This window comes from Scyliorhinus canicula, chromosome 11, assembly GCF_902713615.1.
Source record: "Scyliorhinus canicula chromosome 11, sScyCan1.1, whole genome shotgun sequence".
Lineage (NCBI taxonomy): Eukaryota > Metazoa > Chordata > Chondrichthyes > Carcharhiniformes > Scyliorhinidae > Scyliorhinus > Scyliorhinus canicula.
The window spans coordinates 87,975,620-88,002,300 of NC_052156.1; the positions used below are offsets into that span (position 1 = coordinate 87,975,620).

General features: G+C 43.7%; 1 protein-coding gene across 1 annotated transcript in view; it reads right to left on the reverse strand.

Annotated features, from left to right (window-relative positions):
• Positions 1-26,681, reverse strand: part of dock3 (dedicator of cytokinesis 3) — a 1,304,448-nt gene that overhangs the window by 912,761 nt on the left and 365,006 nt on the right. Inside the window, 1 exon segment of the mRNA XM_038810823.1 lies at positions 13,804-13,888. Coding sequence (XP_038666751.1) covers positions 13,804-13,888 — 85 coding nt within the window.

Sequence of the window (26,681 nt, forward strand, 5' to 3'; positions counted from 1 at the left end):
CCACAGTGATGGTACCTAAAGCAGACGGTACACAACAGTTGTGTGTGGACTATAGAAAGGTTCATGCACTTACAAGAACAGACTCTTATCCTATCCCACGTTTGGAGGATTGCATTGAGAAAGTGGGACAATCAGCTTTTATTTCCAAACTGGATTTACTTGAAGGTTACTGGTAGATACCTATATCTGAAAGGGCGAAGGAGATTTCAGCTTTTGTGACTCCAGATGGTATATACCAATTCAAAGTTATGCCATTTGGCGTGAAAAACGCCCCAGCCACATTTCAACAGTTAACTAACAAAGTCGTTTCAGGAATACCCAATTGTGCGGTATACATCGACGATCTGGTAATTTTCAGCTCGACATGGAAAGAACATTTAAAACATCTGATGGAGTTCTTCAATTGACTTCAGGAGGCAGGTTTGTGGTGAACCTCGCCAAAAGTGAATTTGGAAAAGCCCAAGTCACTTTCCTTGGCCATACAATCGGACAGGGTCGAATGGTCCAACGGGATGTGAAAACAAAAGTTATTGGGGAGTTTCCAATACCCTCGACACAAAGGGAAATAATGCGATTTCTTGGAATGAGTGGATTTGATCGAACATTTGTGCCAAATTTTTGTAGCGTGGGTGCTCCACTGATAGATTTGCTAAAGAAACATCAAAAATTTAGTGGACAGCGGAGTTTCAACAAGCATTTGACTGCCTGAAACTAATGCTCCTGTGTTGGAGAATTACACGGGATCTGTGATCAGACTGAACTAAAGTACCTGACTTTGAAGAGAAAAGCCGACGAGTAGAAAAATGGATGGATCGTGCAGAGACCTTCTTGTTCAAAGAGACTGTCAATCAAGAAGGAGTTCAGTTGGAGGAAGAAGAAATAAAAATGGACAATGTCATTATAAATTTTTGCATGTTTTGTTTTGTTAAAAAAGAAATGAGTATTCACTGTCCATGTTTCTTAAAGGAAAGTGAAAAGTTGAAAAATGAAACAATCTTGAAGTTGATGATTTATTTTGTTTTTCTTGGGGGGAGGTGTCATATGAGAGTACCTTTAAGAAATGGGTGTTATAAATAGATGTAGTGGATGTACCCTTAAGAAATGGGTGTTTATCGGTGATGTCAGAGTGTGGGTGGAGCTGGGCTGTCTGTCTGCTTTTACTTGCGCTTTGGGCTGTCTGCTACAGGGTGTGTTTAGTTTTGTTTTAGATTTGGAGAAGCTGCATCACAGCGAGAGGTGTATGAATCTCTGCGAGCTAAAGAATGTTCATTTGGTGATTTCAAAGTGGTAACTGCTCTCAGCAGAGAAGTTAAATCTGATGTCTTTCTGTAAAAAGGTTTTTTTTGACTAATGGATGTTGCAGGAAGGATTAAGAGTTACTTATAGAGTACTATATTCTTTGTTAACTGGTTTCATAAATAAACATTGTTTAGTATAGAAGTACTTTAACTCTCTGTTGCACTACACATGTAAGGTAGGCTCCCCACAATCATAATCGATTAAAAGTTGTGAGTCGGGGCAGCACGGTGGCACAGTGTTTAGCATTGCTGCCTACGGCGCGGAGGACCCAGGATCGAACCCCGGCCCTGGGTCACTGTCCGTGTGGAGTTTGCACATTCTCCCCGTGTCTGCGTGGGTTTCACCCCCACAACCCAAAGATGTGCAGGGTAGGTGGATTGTCCATACTAAATAATTGGGTACATTAAATTGTTTTAAAAAAAAATTTAAATTGTGAGTCAGGTGAACTCCATGATACACTTTGGGGTCCTCTGAACCATGGCTCATAACACAATAAACAAATCCAATCCAATCCATCCAATAAAGCAGCTTGAATTTGAAATGAGTGAAAAGTAAAGAATAGCCCAAGCAGAACAAATGCAAGAGAAAGGGAGGAACAGATCAGAGAAAAGGGAAAAGAGACCTTCAACTTCAGAAACTGGCCATGAAAAGTGAACGCTAGTTAAAATTGGCAGAGGTAAAGAGAAACGGACAATCTGAGGATGCTGATGAGGATAGTGAGAAAGAGCAACAACGCCATAGTCGAAGGCTTGGTGGGGATATATTTAAATATGTCCAAGCATTGCCAAAGTTTGATGAGAAGGAGGTAGAAGCCTTTTTCATTTCATTTGAGAAGGTGGTTAAACAAATGAAATGGCCACAGTATATGTGAGTATTACTGATTCAAACAAAATTGGTAGATCGAGGTAGTGAAGTGCTTGCATCACTATCAGAGGAGGTATCTGGGACTTTGAGGAGGTGAAAAAGTCCATCTTAGGTGCATATGAACTAGTGCCTGAAGCCGACAAAGGTTTAGTAATTTAAAACCAGGTCAAACTTACATAAGAGTTTGAAAGGATCAAACAGAGTAATTTTGATAGGTGGATAAGGGCTTTGAAAATAGGCTGAGCATATCAGGGTCTTAGAAAACGAATAATTTTGCAATAGTTCAAAAATTCAAATAGTTGGGTCGTGAGAACTCATGTGGAAAAGCAGAGGGTTAAAACTGCGAGATTAGCAGCAGAAATGGCAGATGATTATGAATTGGCTTATAAAGCAAAAGTTTGCTTTCCAACATCAGTTTCAGCCGTTGAGGGATAGAAACTAGGGAAAAAAGGAATACTCAAGTGGTAACGGTAAAGGGGATTTGATGAAAAAATGAAATGAAATGAAAATCACTTATTGTCATGAGTAGGCTTCAAATGAAGTTACTGTGAAAAGCCCCTAGTCGCCACATTCCGGCGCCTGTTCGGGGAGGCTGTTACGGGAATCGAACCATGCTGCTGGCCTGCTTGGTCTGCTTTCAAAGCCAGCAAATTAGCCCTGTGCTAAACAGCCCCTGGGAGATGGGAGATCATGAGAGTGTACCTGAGATTAAAAAAGAAATCCAAGAGAATGGAAGAGAAATGAAAAGTTTCAGATGTGTTTACGACAATAAACTAGGCCACGTAAAGTTACAGGGGTTGAAGAAAATCACTGGCAAGGCTGATGTGGTGAAACAGGATAAACCAGTCGGGTTTGTCAAAGTGGGAAAGGAAACTCATTTGAAGCGAAGGAGGTGCATAAAAATGTACAGCCTGATCAAGAGGTGATTGATAAAAAGTTGTCAGATCTCTTTAAAGAATTTACTTGTGTGGGTAATGTTTACGCATGTGTACCAGAAGGAGTAGGTAAATAAGTCAGAATTTCAAGAGATATAGGAGCTAATCAATCTTTGATGGTAAGAGATGAGGAGTCATGTAGTTTGGGAGGAATATTGCCAGAAAAGGTGGTAATATGTGGAATTCAGTGTGTGAGTAATGTTCCATTGTATTAGGTGAGTTTGGAGAGTCCAGTGAAGAGTGTATTGGGTGAGTTTGGAAAGTCCAGTGAAGAGTGTATTGGGTGAGTTTGGAGAGTCCAGTGAAGAGTGGTGAAGTGGTAATAGAGAAACTATCTCGTCCAGGAATACAGTTTATCTTGGGCAATGATATAGCTAGATCACAGGTGGGAGTGATGCCTACTGTAGTTGATAAGCTGGTGGAAAATCAAGCAACTGAAGTGTTGAAGGATGAATATCCTGGGATTTTTCCTGATTGTCTAGTAATAAGGTCACAAAGTCACAAGTTAAGACAAGAGGAGAAATCAAAGAGTGAAAATAAAGTTGACGTTCAATTATCAGAAATAATTTTTGATCAGATGGTTGGAAAAGAACAAGAACAGGTGGAGGATGAGGCGGATATTTTTACTTCAGGAAAATTGGCAGAGTTACAATAGAAAGATATGGAAATAACACGGATGTATCAGAAAGCATATATGGAAGCGGAATCTGAGTATATACCAGCATGTTATTACCTTATAAATAATGCCTTAATGAGAAATGGAGACCTTTATATATGCAGGTGGATGAAAAATGGACAGAAGTTCATCAAGTGATATTGCCGGTAGGGTAGAGAAAGGAGGTGTTGCGAGTAGTACATGCGGCACCAGTAAGGAAAACTCAAGCTAATATACAAACATATTTTTATTGGCTTGGACGACTTAAAGATGTAGATAAATTTTGCCGATCATGTCACACATGTCAAGTGATAGGGAAACCTCAAGCAGTGATAAAACCAGCACCCTTAATACCCATTCCAGCATTTGAGGAACCTTTTACAAGGGTCTTAATTGATTGCGTAGGACTGCTTCCTAAATCGAAAAATATCTTTTGACTATAATGGATGTGTCTACTAGGTTTCCACAGGCCATTCCAGTACTCAATATTACAGCTAAAAAGATTGTGGAGGAGTTACTAACGTTTTTTACTAGATATGGACTACTCACAGAAATACAAACGGTTCAAGGATCAAATTAACCTCGAAATTATTCAAGGAGTTCTGGATAGCTTAGAAGTAACACAATTTAAATCAACTGCGCACCATCCAAAATCGCAGGGAGCGTTAGAACGGTGGCATCAGACGTTAAAGACAATGTTGAGGGATTATTGTCAAGATTATCCAGAGGATTGGGATAAAGGAATTCCATTTGTACTGTTTGGAATTAGGGATGCACCTAATGAGTCAACTAAATTCAGTCCTTTTGAACTAATTTTTGGTCATGAGGTAAGAGGGCCATTTTAATTGATTGGGGAGAAATTGGTGAGTGAGCAGTCCTAAATTAAATTTTAGGATTACGTGTCAAATTTTTGGGAACGATTAAATAGAGCCGGTGAATTGGTTAGACAACATTTAAAAGTTGCACAGCATGTGATGAAAGAGGGAGCAGACAAGAAATCCAAAGTTTGTAGTTTTGCCTGTGGAGATAAAGTTTTAGTATTGTTACCAGTGGCAGTGGTGAAACTTTAAAAGCAAGATTTTGTGATCCTTTTCAGATAGAAAGGAAATTAAGTGAGGTGAATTATTTGGTCAGAATGCCAGATGGAAGGAAAACTCACCGATTGTGTCAAGTGAATATGCTTAAAATGGATTTTGAAAGGGAAGGAGAGCGAAAGGAGGAGGTTTTATGGAATCCAACTCAAAGCGAAGAACCAAATCCAGATGGCGTTGAATTTGACATTCCTCAAGTTAAATTGGATAATGAGGAAGTACTTAAAAATTGGAATAAATTATTGAGTTACCTTCCATAGGAAAAACAAACTGATCTGAACGAGTTATTAACATCACATGGGCAAGTTTGTGGATGTAAAATGGTTATCCATGATGTAGATGAGGAGAATGCTGTTCCAATTAAACAACATCCACATAGACCTAACCCTCTAAAATTGGCACAGGTTCATTAAGAAATTGAAAGTATGCTTAAAAATGGCAAAATTGAAGTGGGTTGCAGCCAATGCAGTTCACCTCTAGTGATGGTACCGAAACCGGACGGTACCCAACGAGTGTGTGTGGACTATAGAAAGGTTAATGCAGTTACAAGAACAGATTCTTATCCTATCCCAGAGTTGTAGGACTGCTTTGAGAAGGTGGGACAATCAGCTTTTATTTCCAAACTGGAATTACTTAAAGATTACTGGCAGGTACCTTTATCCAAAAGGGCAAAGGAGATCTCAGCTTTTGTGACTTCAAATGGTATATATCAATTCAAAGTTGGCATGAAAAACGCCGCAGCCACATTTGAAGGATTAACTAAGAAAGTAATTTCAGGATTATCTAATTGTGCGATATACATAGACAATCTGGTTATTTTTCATCAAACATGGAAACAACATTTGAAGCATCTGATGGAGTTATTCGATCGACTTCAGGAGGCGAGTATGGTGGTAAACTTAGCCAAAATTGAGTTTGGAAAAGCCCAAGTTGTGTTCCTTTGCCATAGAATTGGACATAGACAAATGGTCCCACGGATGTAAAAACAAATACCCTCGGCACAAAGGAAAATAATGAGATTGCTTGGCATGAATGGTTATTACCATAGATTTGTGCCAAATTTTAGCAGCGTGGTTGCTTCATTGACCGACTTGCAAAAGAAGCGTAGCACATTTCAGTGGATGGCGGAGCAGCAACAGGCATTTGCTGGCCTGAAGGCTGTGTTAGTCACTGCTCCTGTGTTGGCCACCACAAGTATCTCCCATCAGATCGCCTTTGCCTCTACTACTTGAGTATTTCTCATGTCCCCTGTTTCTATCCCTCACAGGCTGAAACCGATGTTGGATACCAAGCTTTGATTTATGAACTAATTCATAATAATCTGCCATTTCTGTTGCTAACCCCGCAGTTTTAACCCTCTGCTCTTCCACATGAGTTCACACTACATCAGGAATTGAATTTTTAAACTCCTCCAAAAGCATAATTTCTCGGAGAGCTTCATACGTTTGGCCTATTTGCAAAGCACATATCCACCTCTCAAAATTACTCTGTTTGAGGTTTTCAACTCTACGTATGTTTGACCAAATTCCTTAAACTTCTGAACCTATGTCTGTCGGCTTCAGGCACCCAAGATGGATTTTTTCACCTCCTCATACCTCCCAGATACCTCCTCTGGTAGTGATGCAAACACTTCACTAGCCCTACCTACTAGCTTTGTTTGAATCAGTAATACCCACATGTCCTGTGGCCATTTCATTTGTTCAGCTACCTTCTCAAATGAAATGAAAAAGGATTCAACCTCATTCTAATCAAACCGTGACAATGTTTGGACGTATTTAAATAGATCCCCCACCAAGCCTTTGACTATGATGCTCTTTCTCACTTTCCTCATCACTATCATCCAACTGTATGTTTCCTTTTACGTCTGCCAATTTTAACTGACCATTTGTCATGTTTCATGGCCATTTTCTGAAGTTCAAACTCTCTCGCTTCATCTTTTTCCATGATCTGTATCTCCCATTATCTTTATTTTTGTTCTGCTAGGGCTATTCTTTCTTTTCCACTTTCATCTCTCTCCTTTTCATTTGTCTCTCTCTTTCTTTTTCCTCTCTATCTCCTTCGTATTCAAGCTGCTTTAATTCTTTCTCATGTTCCATTTGTTTAATTTATCACTGAATTTTTGCCATTTCCAATGAGTAAAACTGTATCTCAGGCAACTTTAAATGCTCAGCCACCGCCATAATTACCTCATCTTTTCGGATTTTGTCAGGTCATGTTAACTGCAATGTTTTTGCCAAATCTTAGAGTCTGCTTTTAGTCTCTATCCGTAAGGTACTGTGTGTGACCGTCTCCACCCCCAAAAGCGTCACAGCCTCTGAAAGAGCCATTATCCACAACACAGTCCCCACTTAAACTGGAATACCACACCTGAAAAGCAACCACTATCTTTAAGTTCACTAAGTCAATCCAAGAGATAGACTTTTATCCCGGATGAGCCTCCAGTTTGCTATGGGCCAGGATTTAGAGAACCCCAAAGTGTATCATGGAGTTCACCTGAACCACAACTTTTAATAGATTGTGGTATGGGGAGCACACGGCCCACTCTACAGCAGAAATCGAAAAGTATTTTTTAAAGCAAAACAATGTTTATTCTATGAACTCAAGTTAACATTTTTAAAACATACAGTGAACATTAATTCAAATACAACCCCCAAAGAGTACAACACAAAGTAATCCTTACTTTCCTTTTAACATCCATAAGACTTAAAAATCCTTTTAACAGAAGTTTAAATTCACTACAGAGAACAGTTATAACTCTGAATTCACCAAATGATCAATAGATAGTCTTTACATGCAGACAGAACAACATTGCACACTCTGTGGCTGACTGCAGCTACAACACTGAAACAAAACCAAAAAAACAGACACACCTAAGCTTTTCTCAAAGTGAAACTAAAAGCTGACAGACATTCCAGCTCCACCCACACTCTGACATCACTGCAGTAATAAACACCCATTTCTTAAAGGTACACCCACTACAGTAATTCAATAAAAAACACCCATTTCTTAAAGGTATTCCCACATGACAAGTGTTAGGAATGGGCAAGTGAAAGGTGAAAAATGAAACCATCTTTGAAGCTAATGTTTTTTTTTTCTTGGGGGGTGTCATGAGAGTGTCCCTCTTGTCTCATCACATGGCTTCAGTAATGTCATTTTTGTGGGTGGAGCTGTGGCTGAGAGTTTTGTTTTTGCTTTCAGGTTTGGTTGCTGTGGACTCAGGCAGGTAAAATAAGTGTTTTGGCCTGTCCCTCTCTATTTTCATTTTAAATATCTGTTCCAGTAAAGAAAAATTACTTACTACAGCTACCTGCTGTTTTGAACACTTAAAATATATAGTTTGCTTTCCGAAAGTGTTTAAACCTGCTGGTGAGACAGAGTCAGAATCTCAGGAAAGGGCAGTCTTATTCAAGTGAGAATTCACAGTGCTGGGCCACACCCTTGAAAAGGGGTTTTTGGTATATGGGATTTTGTTTTTGAATTGGAACAGTTAAGGGGGAAATCATTAAGTGTTATAGACAGATTACTGTAGCTGTGCAGTGTCTTTGTTTGTAATTGATAAAAATTCTTGCTGTGTGTTTATATAAATGTTAACTATGTTCTTAGAATAAACCTTGGTTGTTTAAAGCGTCTGGGAAGACTGTTGAATCATACCTGAAGGGCAGGCTCTTGTGCTCATCCTAGCCAAATTCAACGAAAAGTTATGTGTCAGGTGAATTACATAATACACTTTGGAGTTTCTCAACCCTGGCCCATAACAATGGGAATACACCGAGAGGGGAAGGAGCACCAGATCTCACTATACGCAGATGTCCTACTTTTATATATTACGGATCCAGTCTCCTCAATTGAAAACATCATGAAGATACTCACGAGGTTTGGCACATTCTCAGGTGATAAACGAAACATCAGTAAAAGTGAGTGTTTCCCAATAAAGTCAATGGCCGAGGGGCTCGGCTGGGTTCTTGTTGTTTCACCACTCACCCTCTAATTTTCGTTATCTGTGGATCCGCATGGCCCATTACTAGGCCTTATTGCACAAAATGAACTTCTCAAGACTCGTCAGCAAGATCAAAATGGACTTATAGAGATGGAATAACCTCCCCCTGACTCTAGAGGGCAGGATCCAAACTCTTAAGATGAACTCTTAAGAGGGGCCTCACGGTAGCATGGTGGTTAGCATCAATGCTTCACAGCTCCAGGGTCCCAGGTTCGATTCCCGGCTGGGTCACTGTCTGTGTGGAGTCTGCACGTCCTCCCCGTGTGTGCGTGGGTTTCCTCCGGGTGCTCCGGTTTCCTCCCACAGTCCAAAGATGTGCGGGTTAGGTGGATTGGCCATGCTAAATTGCCCGTAGTGTAAGGTTAATGGGGGGATTGTTGGGTATACGGGTTAAAGTAGGGTGATCATTGCTCGGCACAACATCGAGGGCTGAAGGGCCTGTTCTGTACTGTACTGTTCTATGTTCTATGAATGTGCTACCTAGATTTCTGTTCCTATTTCAATGTATCCCTATTTATTTGCCCAAAGCATTTTGTATTACGGTCAACAAATTAATACCGGCAGTTTTCTGGGCAGGTAAGATTCCCGCAACGCTCTACTTCAGAGCGACAGAGAATCAGGAGGCTTGGCCCTCCCGAATCTTGTTTTATCACTGGGCTGCCAACATGCAGAAAATCCTGCAATGGCTCACAGATCCAAAATCAAAATGGAGTAGATTAGAGGCAGGGTCTTGTGTCACAGCCTCCTCCCTACACGCCCCGACGGAGTCCCTGGGCGAGCACTCAGATCCTGTGCAGGCCAGTTGTGCAAATGTATTCGCAGACATCTTCAACACCTTACTTCTCCACTCCGAGGTGCCCACCTCCATCAAGAAGACTGCCATAATACCAGTACCAAAGAAGAACAAGGTAACAAGCCTCAACGACCAGGGGCCTGACATCTGTTTTCATGAAATGCTTCGAGCGGCTAGTCATGTGACGGATCAACGCCAGCCTCCCAGATGATCGCAATCCATTGCAGTTCGCCTATTGCCACAACCGGTCCATAGCAGATGCTATCTCCCTGGGCTAACAATCAACACTCGGACACCACAACAATAAGGTAATCTACGTCAGACTGCTGTTCATAGACTATATCTCCGCCTTCAACTCCATTATGCCGACAAGATTAATAACCAAACTCTGAAATTTTGGACTTGACCCCTCCCTGTACAGCTGGATCCTTGACTTCCTCACCAACAGACCGCAATCTGTCTGGATAGGTAACAGCACCTCCTCCACAATAGTCCTCAATGCTCAGTCCTCTACTGTACTCCCAATATACACACACGACTGTGTTGCAAGATTTAACTCCAATTCGATCTATCAGTTTGCAGATGATACGACTGTGGTGGGTCGTATCTCAAACAACGACAAATCAGACTACAGAAGGGAGATAGATCACTTGATTGCATGGTGTACCGAAAACAACCTCCCTCTAAATGTCAGCAAAACCAAGGAACTGATCATCGACTTCTGGAAGCGTAGTACGACATATGGCCCAGTCTACATCAATGGGTCCGAAGTGGAGATGGTCCATAGGTTTAGGTTCCTGTGAGTAACCATCACCAACAGTCAGTATAGGTCCACCAATGTTTTTTTAAAAATAAATTTTCCAATTAAGGGGCAATTTAGTGTGGCCAATCCACCTATCGTGCACATCTTTTTTGGGTTGTGGGGGCAAAACCCACGCAGACACGGGGAGAATGTGCAAACTCCACACGGACAGTGACCCAGGGCCGGGATTCAAACCCGGGTCCTCAGCGCCGTAGGCAACAATGCTAACCACTGTGCCACTGTGCTGCCCTAGGTCCACCAATGTTGATGCAACAGTCAAGAAAGCCCAACAGCGTCGCTACTTCTTCCGGAAGCTAAAGACATTCCGTTAGTCTGCATCGACTCTCTCAAGATTGGTATCGCAACTACTCGGCCCAAGATCGGAAGAAACTGCAGAGTGTGGTGAACTCAGCCCAACGCATATCGCAAGCTTGCGACCCTCCCGTAGATTCTGTCTACACCTCCCGCTGCCTCAGGGAGGCAGCCAGCATTGTCAGACACCCTTCACACCCAGGGTTTGCCCTCTTCCAGATACTTTCATCAGGCAGAAGATACAGAAGTCTGAGGACCCACACATCTAGACATAGGAACAGCTCTTAACCACAGCTACAAGACTCCTCAACAAATCTCCCTCGGACTGATCTGTTCCCTGTCAGACACTATTTACAACGCCCGATGCTGCTCTTGCTCATGTATTTGCTTTGTTTGGCCCTTATTCCGCACAGTAACCAATTACTTATTTGTCAATGTATGTTGATGATTATTTTTTTTGTTTGCTGTGTACTGTTGAAGGTAGAGAGAAGGTTTTAGATAAAGTGTACGCTGGCTTAGGTGCCTATACAGGGGCATATTTTTAGGAATAGGTATTGTATAATTTTGTGTTAATCACTATATGATAAAAAAGGCTCCACTGTGTTAGCATCCATGTTAATAGAAACCCAGAATACTAAAAACACAAAATGGCTATTAGCTGAGTTAGCCACATTCCTGAACAACAATTAGCTGGATGAGTTGCAAACTGGTATAAACAACATTAATAATTACAGGCAGAAATAAGTTCAGGGAGATAATCATGGCTGATATTAGCAGAAGATCTACGGTACTGAATGGAAAACAGACACGTGGGATTACGGGAGGCATTCACAAACAAGTGATAACAAGATCCACAGAACAAGGAGAATTGTAGACCCTGTAGCATCAAGGACTACAAATGGAGACAGAGAAGATAATTTTAACAAGGTACCATGAGTCGTGTTCATGAGATCATGGGTTGAACATGTACTAACACACTTTACGTAATGTCAAATTTCATTGGATCTTTAACTAATCTAAGTAATCTATAATCAATATTATTGGACAAGGTCCAGCCATAATTGGCTGTGTCGATGTTTTTAAAAATGTTTTTCCTTTTTCGGTGGAGAGACGTTCTGGGTCTTTAACAGATGGCACCTCACTGCACACGTAATAAACCGTTTGATGCAAGGACCAGCCCTGAGCGTTAAGTGATTTCTTTGAGATTTTCTCCCATTAACAGTACGAATCGTGTACGTTCCCTTGGCCGCAGAAAAATACTTTTCAATGTACTTCGGTACATGTGACAATAGAATCTATGATTCTATGAAATCAATCAGCCATAATTCCCACTCCGTTGCCCTTCTCCCCGGTAGATCTTTCCTCCAACCCTCTGGTGATTTCATCCCTCAGGATTTGGAAGCAGTTTCAGCAGCACTTCAATCTTCTGTCACTGTCCTCACTTGCCCCGATATGCGACAACGCCTTCGGGTTTGGATCCATCATTCAGGTTCTGGAACGGGAAGTTTGGTGCACTTTGGGGCTTTATTCCGAGATGGAAGCTGTGCCAGCCTTGAACAACTCTCAGGCAGATACAATCTGTCTGGACCCAACCCTTTTCATTTCTTTCAAATTCGGAATTTCTCAATTAAGTTTTTTTCGTTCCCGCTGTTACCAGACTCCTAAACGACCCTCTTATGGACTGATCTGATCCCTTCACACATCTTCTGTACTGAGTAGTAATTTATCCTGTGCCAGACTGAGTTTGATTCACTTCAAAGTGATACCCAGAACACATTGGACGAAGGCAAGGATGAGTGGATTCTTTTGAAACGTGGAGAACAAGTGTGATTGCTGTTCACTTACACCGACTAACCACACACATGCGTTTGATCTTGTCCTCAGCTTGCTGGATACTGAGCTTCCTTTTTTGATACAATATCCAAGATTTTGCAGATAATCTTAGAACCATGCCCACTGATTGCAATATTTGGGGCTTCAGACTCCCCGTCTTTCTACTCGGGAGTGAGGGCGCACATTCTTGTCTTCGCCTCCTTAATGACCAAGAGCCGTATATTGGTCAACTGGAGATCCCCCTCCCTACCAAGGAAGACCTGATATCCGTCTGACATCTGGAGAAAGTCAAATATACCATCAGAGGCTTAGTGGGGAGGTTCTACCAGAGATGGCGGTCATTCATTTCTTTATTTAAGGACCTGGACTCTTTAGTGGGTAGGTTTGTATTTAGTTGTTTATGAAAGCTATATTGTATGTAGATTTGTGCCCATATGTATATTACATTTTCTGTTTGATAATTCAATAAAATGTTTATTTAAAAAATAGAAGCTGACTTACTGCAGTAAACTTGATTCACTGAGTCTAAAATTATTACTGTGTATAAAACCCATAATTCCTCATTAACAGAATATCTACCACAAATAAAATCAAGCTTTGGTTCTTCATGCTAATGCTTATTGGCAAGATTTATCACACGTGTTTCACGGCAGTAGGTGGTGGATCAACATTGACCGGCGGCAGGATCTTCTGGTCCTGCCATTATCAATGGGATTTGCCATTGAATGCACTCCTCGTTGCCATGATGGCGGAACTGGAAGATCCCGCTGGTGTGAACAGCCGGAAAGTTCCAGCCTATGCTTTTAATCAATTAGCTGTCATAAAGATATAAATATATGGAAAAACAAGAAGTGTCTGCAGCTGTGACTGAGCTATATATCAAGAATTGCTGTAGGCAGAGAAAAAGGGGAAAGAAAATAAATACAATCAGTATATCCCAAAATTTAAATTGCTGGCAGGCCTCACGGTACCCAGCCACCATAGATGTTTCACATTTCTCCACTGACAGCCATTACTGAACCCAGCTGATAACATTGATACACACAGGTTATTTTTAAAGCCCTTAAGATTGCCTTTGACAGTGTGTTATTGGAAGGCACACCAGTCGAAATGTCATAATCATCTTGGTGAACAGACAGAGGTGGTAAATTAGAGCTTTTGGCTTTCTGACAGATGTAATTTACATGCTGCACACAGCAATTGGACAACAGTGAACACTTACTAGTTTGTAGAGATCTGCCACGCTTAACTGTTCTGGGTCAACCATTTCAAAATCCTTTCTGGGAACTAGGTCCATGCCCATCTGTCTGATAAATCAGAGAAAATTGTATTAGTGTTCAAACAGCAAAAAATGTGCATTTAGCCCAAGTTTCTTTATGACTTCTGAGATCCAAGAATGGGCACTAGAACATAGAACATACAGAGCGGAGGTCATTTGGCCCATCGAGTCTGCACCGACCCACTTAAGCCCTCACTTTCACCCTATCCCCGTAACACAATAACCCCTCCTAACCTTTTTTTTGGTCACGAAGGGCAATTTATCATGGCCAATCCACCAAACCTGCACATCTTTAGACTGTTGGAGGAAACCTGAGCACCCGGAGGAAACCCACGCAGAAAAACTAATGTATATTTTCTACATATTTCGTATGAATATAGTATTGGATGATATGTAGCACAGAAGAAAAAACAGTGCAAACTGACTGCATTCGACCTTCTGTAAACTAGAGGTCATCTTAAGCTCCTGTCCATGTCTTAACTCACACCAAGCCCAGTGCACCTATCACCCATGTGCTCACTGGCTTTCAATAGCTCCCGGTCAGCAGCCTTGTTTTCAAACCCCCTTAAAGTCTCTACCCTCCCGATCGTCGTAAACTCCTCCTACCCCACAATTCCCTGACGTATCTATGCTCATCTAATTTAGTAAGAAGTCTTACAACACCAGGCTAAAGTCCAACATGTTTGTTTCAGACACTAGCTTTCGGAGCACTGCTCCTTCCTCAGGTGAATGAAGAGGTATGTTCCAGAAACATACATATACAGACAAATTCAAAGATGCCAGACAATGCTTAGAATGCGAGCATTTGCAGGTAATTAAATCTTTACAGATCCAAAGATAGGGGTAACCCCAGGTTAAAGAGGTGTAAATTGTCTCTAGCCAGGACAGTTGGTAGGATTTTGCAAGCCCAGGCCAGATGGTGGGGGACGAATGTAATGCGACATGAATCCTAGGTCCCGGTTGAGGCCGCACTCATGTGTGCGGAACTTGGCTATAAGTTTCTGCTTGGCGATTCTGCATTGTCGTGCGTCCTGAAGGCCGCCTTGGATAACGCTTACCTGGAGATCAGAGGCTGAATGCCCTTGGCTGCTGAAGTGTTCCCTGACTGGAAGGGAACATTCCTGCTTGGTGATTGTCGCGCAATGTCCGTTCATTCGTTGTCGCAGCGCCTGCATGGTCTCGCCAATGTCCCACGCTTCTGGACATCCTTTCCTGCAGCGTGTGAGGTAGACAATGTTGGCCGAGTCGCACGAGTATGTACCGCGTACCTGGTGGGTGGTGTTCTCACGTGTAATGGTGCGGCCTCAACCGGGACCTGGGATTCATGTTGCATTACATTCATTCCCCCACCATCTGGCCTGGGCTTGCAAAATCCTACCAACTGTCCTGGTTAAAGACAATTCACTGCTCTTTAACCTGGGGTTACCCCATCTTTGGATCTGTAAAGATTTAATTACCTGCAAATGCTCACATTCTAAGCATTGTCTGGCATCTTTGAATTTGTCTATATATATGTTTCTGGAACATACCTCTTCATTCACCTGAGGAAGGAGCAGTGCTCCGAAAGCTAGTGTTAGAAACAAACATATAGTAAAATAAGAGCCCATGGTATTCGAGGCAAGGTACTAACATAGATTGACGATTGGCTGTCAGACAGAAGGCAGAGAGTTGGGATAAAAGGTTCTTTTTCGGAATGGCAACCGGTGACAAGTGGTGTCCCGCAGGGTTGTGTTGGGGCCACAGCTGTTCTCTTTATATATTAACGATCTAGATGACGGGACTGGGGGCATTCTGGCCAAGTTTGCCGATGATACAAAGATAGGTGGAGGGGCAGGTAGTATTGAGGAGGTGGGGAGGCTGCAGAAAGATTTAGACAGTTTAGGAGAATGGTCTAAGAAGTGGCTGATGAAATTCAACGTGGGCAAGTGCGAGGTCTTGCACTTTGGAAAAAAGAATAGAGGCATGGACTATTTTCTAAACGGTGACAAAATTCATAATGCTAAAGTGCAAAGGGACTTGGGAGTCCTAGTCCAGGATTCTCTAAAGGTAAACTTGCAGGTTGAGTCCGTAATTAAGAAAGCAAATGTAATGTTGTCATTTATCTCAAGAGGCTTGGAATATAAAAGCAGTGATGTACTTCTGAGGCTTTATAAAGCACTAGTTAGGCCCCATTTGGAATACTGTGAGCAATTTTGGGCCCCACACCTCAGGAAGGACATACTGGCACTGGAGCGGGTTCAGCGGAGATTCACACGGATGATCCCAGGAATGGTAGGCCTAACATACGATGAACGTCTGAGGATCGTGGGATTATATTCATTGGAGTTTAGGAGGTTGAGGGGAGATCTAATAGAAACTTACAAGATAATGAATGACTTGGATAGGATGGACGTAGGGAAGTTGTTTCCATTAGCAGGGGAGACTAGGACGCGGGGGCACAGCCTTAGAATAAAAGGGAGTCACTTTAGAACAGAGATGAGGAGAAATTTCTTCAGCCAGAGAGTGGTAGGTCTGTGGAATTAATTGCCACAGAGGGCAGCGGAGGCCGGGACGTTGAGTGTCTTTAAGACAGAAATTGATAAATTCTTGATTTCTCGAGGAATTAAGGGTTATGGGGAGAGAGCGGGTAAATGGAGTTGAAATCAACCATGATTGAATGGTGGAGTGGACTCGATGGGCCGAATGGCCTTACTTCCGCTCCTATGTCTTATGGTCTTATGTTGGACTTTAACCTGGTGTTGTAAGACTTCTTACTGTGCTCACTCCAGTCCAATGGCGGCATCTCCACATCATGGCTGCCATCGACACTGCAAACTGCCGGCTCAAAGTGGAGAGGATCTCCAGGAAGATCGCGCATATAGACACTGACATTAAGTTTCTACAAAGATGCAAGAAAGCAGACAAGATGCCGAAAGGGCTGCAGATCACAAACCCACTCAAGTCGACCCACAACACAGACTACGCTGAGAGACTCTGCCGTCGCGCCTCTCTCACGCTCCTCAACCACTTCAAATGCCAGCTCTACGGCAGACAACGCAACCTGGAAACCAAGATAGAGGCCATATTCTCAACTTGCGCTCAGGACGCAGCAGACCAGCTGTGGAACACCGCCAAACAGATGAGACAACGATACTTTGACACCTATATGCACACCAAGAACAGGAAGCTTGAGAAACTCGGCATCACCATCAGCAGCAACAGGCCTCCCCCGGTACCATAGTACAAAACAATACATGGAAATCTATTGTCAACTTGTCGGACTACACCCTTCAACCAGACGAAATTGAAGTCCTCAGCAGAGGGCTCAATTTCTGCACCAACACCAAAATGGACCCCATCAGTCTCGCGGCAGACACGGAGGAATTCATTAGGCGAATGAGGCTCCGGGAATTCTTCCACAGACCTCAAGAGGCCAACAGCGAACCCAAGGAGACTACCAATGAACCGGAACAGCAGACCAAGAGATCTGCAGTGCGGCAACCGAAGAGGAAAGAGTCGAATGGACCCCTCCGGAAGGCCACTGCCCTCGACTCGACATGTATGCTTAAGCCGTCAGGAGTCGCGTCAATGCCAGATTCATCAGTCGCATTCACAAGACAGCCCCGAACGTCACCCAAGCACAAAGCAACACCATCCACGCTCTCAAGACCGACCGCAACATCGTCATCAAACCAGCAAAGGAGGGCCTACCGTCATACTCAACAAAACAGACTACTGCAAAGAAGTATACCAACACCTCAACAACCAGGAACACTACAGACAGTTACCCACAGATCCGACCAAGGAACACATCCGCCGACTCAACACACTGATCAAGACCTTGGATCCAGACCTTCAGAGCACCATATGTGCTCTCACCCCACGTACTGCCCGCATTGGAGATCTCTACTGCCTCCCGAAAATACACAAGGCCAACACACCTGGCCGTCCTATCATTTCAGGCAATGGGACCCTATGTGAGAACCTCTCTGGCTATATCGAGGGCAACTTGAAACCCATCGTACAAGGTATGCCCAGCTTCTGTCGTGACAAGACAGACTTCCTACAGAAACTCAGCACCCATCGACCAGTTGAACCAGGAACATTCCTCGTCACAATGGACGTCTCGGCACTCTACACCAGCATCCCCCATGACAACGGCATTGCTACAACAGCCTCAGTACCCAACACTGACAACTGCCAATCTCCATACTCAATTCTGCAACTCATCCGCTTCATTCTGGATCACAACGTCTTCACCTTCGACAACAAGTTCTTCATCCAGGCGCAGGGAACAGCCATGGGGTCCAAATTCGCACCTCAATACGCCAACATTTTCATGCACAAGTTTGAACAAGACCTCCCTCCTCACCGCACAGGACCTTCAACTGACGTTATACACTAGATACATCGATGACATTTTTTTCCTTTGGACCCACGGCGAAGAATCACTGAAACGACTACACGATGACATCAATAAGTTCCATCCCACCATCAGACTCACCATGGACTACTCTCCAAAATCAGTTACATTCTTGGACACACTCGTCTCCATCAAGGACGGTCACCTCAGCACTTCGTTTTACCGCAAGCCCACGGATAACCTCACGATGCTCCACTTCTCCAGCTTCCACCCTAAACACATTAAAGAAGCCATCCTCTATGGACAAGCCCTCCGTATACACAGGATCTGCTCAGACGATGAGGAGCGTAACAGACATCTACAGACACTGAAGATGCCCTCGTACGAACATGATATGGCGCTCGACTCATCGATCGACAGTTCCAATGCGCCACAGCAAAAAACCGCACCAACCTCCTCAGAAGACAAACACAGGACACAACCGACAGAGTACCCTTCGTCGTCCAGTACTTTCCCGGAGGTGAGAAACCACAACATCTTCTTCGCAGCCTTCAACACGTCATCGATGAAAATAAATATCTTGCCAAGGTCATCCCCACAACCCCACTACTTGTCTTCAAACAACCGCGCAACCTCAAACAAACCATTGTTTGCAGCAAACTACCTAGCCTTCAGAACAGCAACCACGACACCACACAACCCTGCCATGGCAATCTCTGCAAGACGTGCCAAATCATCAACATGGTTACCACCATTACACGTGAGAACACCACCCTCCAGGTACGCGGTACATACTCGTGCGCCTCGGCCAACATTGTCTACCGCATACGCTGCAGGAAAGGATGTCCCGAAGCATGGGACATTGGCGAGACCATGCAGACGCTGCGACAACGAATGAACGGACATCGTGCAACAATCACCAGGCAGGAATGTTCCCTTCCAGTCGGGGAACATTTCAGCAGTCAAGGGCATTCAGCCTCTGATCTCCGGGTACGCGTTCTCCAAGGCAGCCTTCAGGGCGCTCGACAACGCCGAATCGCCAAGCAGAAACTGATAGCCAAGTTCCGCACACGAGTGCGGCCTGAACTGGGATTGGGGATTCATGTTGCATTATATTCATCCCCCACCATCTGGCCTGGGCTTGCAAAATCCTACCAACTATCCTGGCTAGAGATAATTCACACCTCTTTAACCTGGAGTTACCCCTATCTTTGGATCTGTAAAGATTTAATTACCTGCAAATGCTCGCATTCTAAGCATTGTCTGGCATCTTTGAATTTGTCTGTATATATATGTTTCTGGCACATACCTCTTCATTCACCTGAGGAAGGAGCAGTGCTCCGAAAGGTAGTGTTTGAAACAAACATGTTGGACTTTAACCTGCTGTTGTAAGACTTCTTACTGTGCTCACCCCAGTCCAACGCCGGCATCTCCACATGATGGCTACCATCTAATTTAGGCCTCTTGAGCATCGCCAGTTTTAATCACTCCACACCACTTGTGGTCATGCCTTTAGTTGCCTCAGACCCAAGTTCTGGAACTCTCTCCCCAAATCTCTCTACCTTGTTTACCCACTTTAAGACACTCATTAAAACTTACTTCTTTGACCAACCCTTAGGTCATTTGGTCTAGTATTTCCTCATGTCAAATTTTGTTTTATAATGCTTCTGCAAAGCACCTTGAGATGTTTAATATCATTAAAGGCACTATATTGAGACAAGCTTTTTTGTGGGAGTTCAGTACATTTGGAAAAACTAAATAATTTTTTTTCTTTATTTTCAGTTCTGGCAGATTGTGATCGGGGCTTTGGGGTTCTGACAGTATTCCGGTAATAATACTGAAGACTTGTGCTCCAGAAGTTGCCACCCCCCTAGACAAGCTGTTCCAGTACAGCCACAGCACTGGTATCTATCTGGCAATATGGAAAATTGCTAAAATATGCCCTTTCCACAAAAAGCAGGACAAATGCAACCCAGCCAATTAATAATAATAATCTTTATTGTGACACGTAGGCTTACATTGCAATGAAGTTACTGCGAAAAGCCCCTAGTTGCCACATTCCGGCGCATGTTTGGGTATATAGAGGGAGAATTCAGAATGTCCAAATTAACTAACAGCAAGTCTTTCAGGACTAATGGGAGGAAACCATGGGGAGGATGTGCAGACTCCGCACAGACAGTGACCCAGCCGGGAATCGAATCTGGGACCCTGGTGCTATGAAGCCACAGTGCTAACCACTTGGCTATCATGCTGCCCCCGTCAATTACCCCGTCAGTCTACTCTTAATCATCAGTAAAGCAGTGGAAGACATCATTAACAGTGCTCTGAAGTGGCATTTGCTTAGGAATAAGCTGCTCAATGGTGCTTAGTTTGGACTCTGCCAAGGCCACTCAGCTCCTGACCTCTTTACAGCCTTGGTTCAAATATGAACGAAAGGAATGAATTCCACAGTTGAAAGTGACTGTCCTTGACATCAAAGCAGAATTTGACCGAGTGTGAAATGAAAGAGACCGAGGAAAACTGGAATCAATGTGAATAGGGGAAAACTCTCTTTTAGTTGGAGTCAAACCAAGCACCAATGAAGATTGTTGTGGTTGGTGGAGGTCAATCAGCTCAGTTCCAGGACATCACTGCAGGAGTTCCTCAGGGTAGGGCCCTTGGCCCAACCAGCTTTAGTTGCTTAATCAATTACCTTCCTTCCATCGTAAGGTCAGAAGTGGGGATATTCGCTGATGATTACACAATGTTTTTTAAAAAATAAATTTAGAATACCCAATTCATTTTTCCAATTAAGGGGCAATTTAGTGCGGCCAATCCACCTACTCTGCACATCTTTGGGTTGTGGGGGCGAAACCCACGCAAACACAGGGAGAATGTGCAAACTCCACACAGACAGTGACCCAGAGCCGAGATTCGAACCTGGGACCTCGGCGCCATGAGGCAACAGGGCTAACCCACTGTGCCACCGTGCTGCCCTGATGATTACACAATGTTGAGCACCATTCATGACTCTCAGATACTGAAATATTCCATGTTCAAATCCAGGCTTGGGCTGACAAGTAGCAAGTTACATATGCACCACACATGTTCCAGGCAATGACCACCTCCCAAGAAGAAAGATCCTAACCATTGCCTCCTAACATGCAATGGTATTATTATTGCTGATTCTCCCACTAACAGCATCGTGGGGGTTATAAGATGCACTGCAGGAACTCACCAAAATCCTTCAACAGCCCCTTCCAAACCCATGACTGCTACCATCTAGAAGGAGGCAGAAAGATGGGAACATCACAACCTGGAAATTCCTCTTCAAGCCACTCTTGATCCTGACCTGGAAATATATTGCCATTCCTTCACTTTTCCTGGGTCAAAATCCTGGAACTCCCTCCCTAATACTGTACATTTTATATATTTTGAAAAACAGATTAATAAATAGAAAGAAAAACAGCACTGAGTGTACCTGCGCTGCATAAACTGCAGTGGTTCAAGAAGGCAGCTCACCTCCACCTTCTCATGGGCAATTAGGGCTGGGTAATAAATGCTGGCCTAGCTAAACATAGTCCAAAGATGTGCGGGTTAGTTAGATTGGCCATGCTAAATCGCCCTTAGTGTCTAAAAACAGTCAAGTGGGGGTTACTGGGTTACGGCGATAGGGTAGATACGTGGGCTTGAGTAGGGTGCTCTTTGTAAGGGCCGGTGCAGACTCGATGGGCCAAATGGCCTCCTTCTGCACTGCAACTTCTATGATTCTATGATTCTAGTGGTGGGATGGCCACATCCCATGAATTAATTTAAAACATTACTTGCGACCAACCTATTTGCTCTCAGTTTGGATTAGATGGAGCCCATCTCAATGGTACAGTTTCTTCCTACTAGTGCCGGTGTCCAATGAAATGGAACCCTTCTTTCCAACACCACACCATCGGCCAGACAAAGGAATGAAGGAAAATGAATGAAATGAGTGGTAGAGTGAGCGAGATAGGAAGAGAGAAAAAAGGTGGGGGTTTAGTAGGAGAGGGAAAGAGTGAGTATGAGGTGAGTATGAGGCCAGGGAAAGTGGCAGAGGCAGGATGCAAATGAGATAGAAAGTAAGCAAATGAAACAGGGAGGAAGGAAGCAAGTGGGATGGGGAAAGAGGAAGCAAGTGGGAAGGGAAAAAAAACGTGGGAGGGGAAGGGAGGAAGGTGTTGGAAGTGGAGGAAGGGTGGAAACAAGTGGGAAAGGGAGGAAGGTGCCAGGGGGCGGGGGGGTGCAGTAGAAGGAGCAAATGAGTAGGGAAGCATAGAAAGCCACGGCCCAGGAGACAATTTGGTTTATAATTCCTTCACTTTGCAATTTCCTTTAGAAAGTTACTGCTAAATCGATTTGATTTAGTAGGCAGTGCGTTCTCGATCATTGAGCTCTTTTGCCAAACACCTTGATTCGGTATCTTTGGTTACTTCCTTTTCTGTCACTGGAAACAACTTCTCCTTACTCCAACAAAGCCATTCATAATTTTAAACTCCGCTATCAAATCTTCTCTCTACCTTTCCTGCTCTGAGGAGCACAACTCAACTTTTACAGCCTCTCCACATAAATGGAGTCCCTCGTGTCTGGTACCATTCGAGTAAATATTTTCTGCACCACTGACACGCTGCTTAAAGTGTGCATCCTGGAATTGAACGCCATGCTGCAGTTGAGGGCGATCCAGATATTTGCAAAGGTTTAAACTCCGTGTTCACATGTTCATTGTGCATAGTAGTAGAATTGGCCTATATTGCAGTAGAATGCAACTCTAATGCCTTTTTGTTAAAGAGTCAATCACATTGCTCTGGTCTGGAGTCACATGTAGGTCAGACTGAGTAATGAGGACGGATTTCCTTCCCTAAAGGGCTCTGGTGAACCAGATGGGTTTTTACAACAATTGACAATGACTTCATGGTTGTCATTAAACTTTTAATTCCAGTTTTAAAAATTAAATTCAAATTCCACCATCTTGGTGATATTCAAACTCAGGTCCCCAGACCACAACCCTGGGTCTCTCAAATACTAGTCCAGCAACAATACCACTGCGCCACGCCTCCACTATTGAGTTTAGTGTAAGGGTCCTTAATTGCCCATTTATTTTAGTTTCCTGTTCTTAATTTTGATCCATGGATGATTAGTGGACATGTAACTTTAAGTTAATCAGGATTAATGGACATTTCTCTTTAACATGCAGAATTCAGAAGTTACAGGAGAGAACACTCTGTTGGTTTAAAAAGGAACTCCAGGCTTGGCGGCACCAGCGAGAGAGATGGGGTGGGACTCAGTTTGATTGATTGGCTGTCGGCCAATGAATTGTCACAAAAGGCTGGACTCTGCCCAGCAACAGGTGGTGATTGGATCCTATCCCACTGGGGTGATTTCCAGAGTCTCAAGGTGTTTCAGTTTTGATTACTGAAAGCGCAAGGAGAATACCTCTTTCTCCTCTCTATTTCTCTCCAAAAAAGCTTGTGAGTGTTTGTTTCTGAACTGGCAGTGAATCTGAATGAATCCTTAGGAAAACCATTACAGGCAGCAAACAAAAGAGCAGACCGTGATAACTCTCTCCAGAAAGGCCTGTGAATACTGTATTTCTGAAACCACAGACACCCGAATGAACCTACAATAAAACCAGAAACTGAAAGCAAGATTTGAAGAGGACTAAAATGCTGGAAACAAAGACTCTTTTTTTCCTTTTACTGATCATTTTTTTTACCCCTTTCTGCCCCTCTGTGTTTGTGGGCATAGAGGGTTGCGGCAAGTTAAAGTGGGAGTTAAGAATTAGATAATAGTTAACCAGTTGCATATTTAAGTATAGATTTGTTATAAATAAACAGTAATTATGTTTACATTTACAAACCTGGTGACTGTAATTATTGAGCAGCCAGGGGCCAAAGACTTTGGGTATTGTTACAAGAGTAATGCACTTGTGTTGTGACTCCAGATCAAGTGGGGCTGGAATTGAATGTGCACTAACACAGGGTGCCGTAACATTTGAAAAATGAGAGATGATCTCACTGAAATGTATAGAATTCTTAAGAGATTTCAATAAGCTGATTAGGAGAGACCATTTCCCCTGGCTGAGAGTCTAAAATGAAGGGGCAGAATTCCAGGATAAGGGAATGTCAATTTCGATTTGATATTGGGTGAATTTTATTCTGTCAACAGATTGGGAATGTTTGGACTTCACAGAGGACTGTGGATACCCAGACAATGAGTATGTGCAAAGCTGAAAGTACGAGATTCACGTGTACTAACATAATTAAGGGATATGAGGATGGGGTGAGAAAGTGAAGTTAATGTCGAAGTTCAGGCTTGGGCGGGGGGGCAGGGGAAATATTCCCCTCCCTCCACATTATGTTTCTTCGTGGCGGGAGGCAGCCCGCCATTTCAGTGATGGGATCATCTGATCCCTCTGCTGTCAATGGGATTTCTCAGTGAATCCACCCCCAACTTCCGCAAAACCTGTGGCAGGGGTTCGCCGTCGGAAGATCCCATTGGCGAAAACAGTCTGAAAATCCCCATTGTTTTATTGAGCAGCAGAGCAGGCTCAGAATAAAGAACAAAGAAAAGTACAGCACAGGAACAGGCCCTGCGGCTCTCCAAGCCTGCGCCCACCATGCTGCCCGTCGAAACTAAAATTTTCTACACTTCCAGGGTCCATATCCCTCTATTCCCATCCTATTCATGTATTTGTCAAGATGCCCCTTAAACGTTACTATCGTCCCTGCTTCCACCCCCTCCTCCAGCAGTGATTTCCAGGCACCCACTATCCTCTGTGTAAAAAATTTGCCTCGTACATCTCCTCTAAAATTGGGAGTTGGTGGTGTAGTGGTATTGTCACTGGACTAGCGATGCAGAGAGCCAGGGTAATTCTGTGGGGACCTGGGTTCGAATCCCACCCCGGCAGATGGTAACATTTGAATTCAATTTGGGGCAGCACGGTAGCATTGTGGACAGCACAATGGCTTCACAGCTCCAGGATCCCAGGTTCGATTCCGGCTTGGGTCACTGTCTGTGCGGAGTCTGCACATCCTCCCCGTGTGTGTGTGGGTTTCCTCCGGGTGCTCCGGTTTCCTCCCACAGTCCAAAGATGTGCAGGTTAGGTGGATTGGCCATGATAAATTGCCCTTAGTGTCCAAAATTGCCTTAATGTTGGGTGGGGTTACTGGGTTATGGGGCTCTTTCCAAGAGCCGGTGTAGACTCAATGGGCCGAATGGCCTCCTTCTGCACTGTAAATTCTATGATCTAAACCTTGCCCCTTGCACCTTAAACCTATGCCCCCTAGTAATTGACCCCTCTACCCTGGGAAAAAGTCTCTGACTATCCACTCTGTCTATGTCCCTCATAATTTTGTAGACCTCTATCAGGTCGCCCCTCAACCTCCTTCATTCCAGTGAGAACAAACCAAGTTTATTCAACCTCTCCTCATAGCTAATGCCCTCCATACCAGGCAACATCCAGGTAAATCTCTTCTGCACCCTCTCTAAAGTCTCCACATCCTTCTCGTAGTGTGGCGACCAGAATTGAACACTGTACTCCAAGTGTGGCCTAACTAAGGTTCTATACAGCTGCAACATGACTTGCCAAATTTTATACTCAATGCCCCGGCCAATGAAGACAAGCATGCCGTTTGCCTTCTTGACTACCTTCTCCACCTGTGTTGCCCCTTTCAGTGACCTGTGGACCTGTACACCAAGATCTCTCTGACTGTCAATACTCTTGAGGGTTCTAACATTCACTGTATATTCGCTACCTGTATTAGACCTTCCAAAATGCGTCACTTCACATTTGTCCAAATTAAACTCCATGTGCCATCTCACCGCCCAAGTCTCCAAACGATCAGTCCTCATCGCTATCCGCAATTCCACCAACCATTGTGTCATCTGCAAACTTACTAATCAGGCCAGTTACATTTTCCTCCAAATCATTGATATATACTACGAACAGCAAAGGTCCCAGCACTGATCCCCGCGGAACACCACTTGTCACAGCCCTCCAATCAGAAAAGCGCCCTTCCATTGCTATTCTCTGCCTTCGATGACTTAGCCAGTTCTGTATCCATCTTGCCAGCTCACCTCTGATCCCGTGTGACTTCACCTTTTGTACCAGTCTGCCACGAGGGACCTTCTCAAAGGCCTTACTGAAGTCCATATAGATAACATCCACTGCCCTACCTGCATCAATCATCCTTGTGACCTCCTCGGAAAACTCCATCAAATTAGTGAGACACGACTTCCCCTTCACAAAACCGTGCTGCATAATCTTAATGAGCCATATGCCCTATTCCTGCTCCTATTTCTTATATTCTTATGACCCTACTTGCAAAGCCAACAATCCCATATGCTTTCGTAAATACCTATTAAATGGATGTGGCCATCACTAGAATCATAGAATCATAGAGGGGCGTTTGTGTGGGGATGGTAAGAACCAGAGGGTCACCAAGTCGACACAAGGAGGAAAATCATGGGCAGT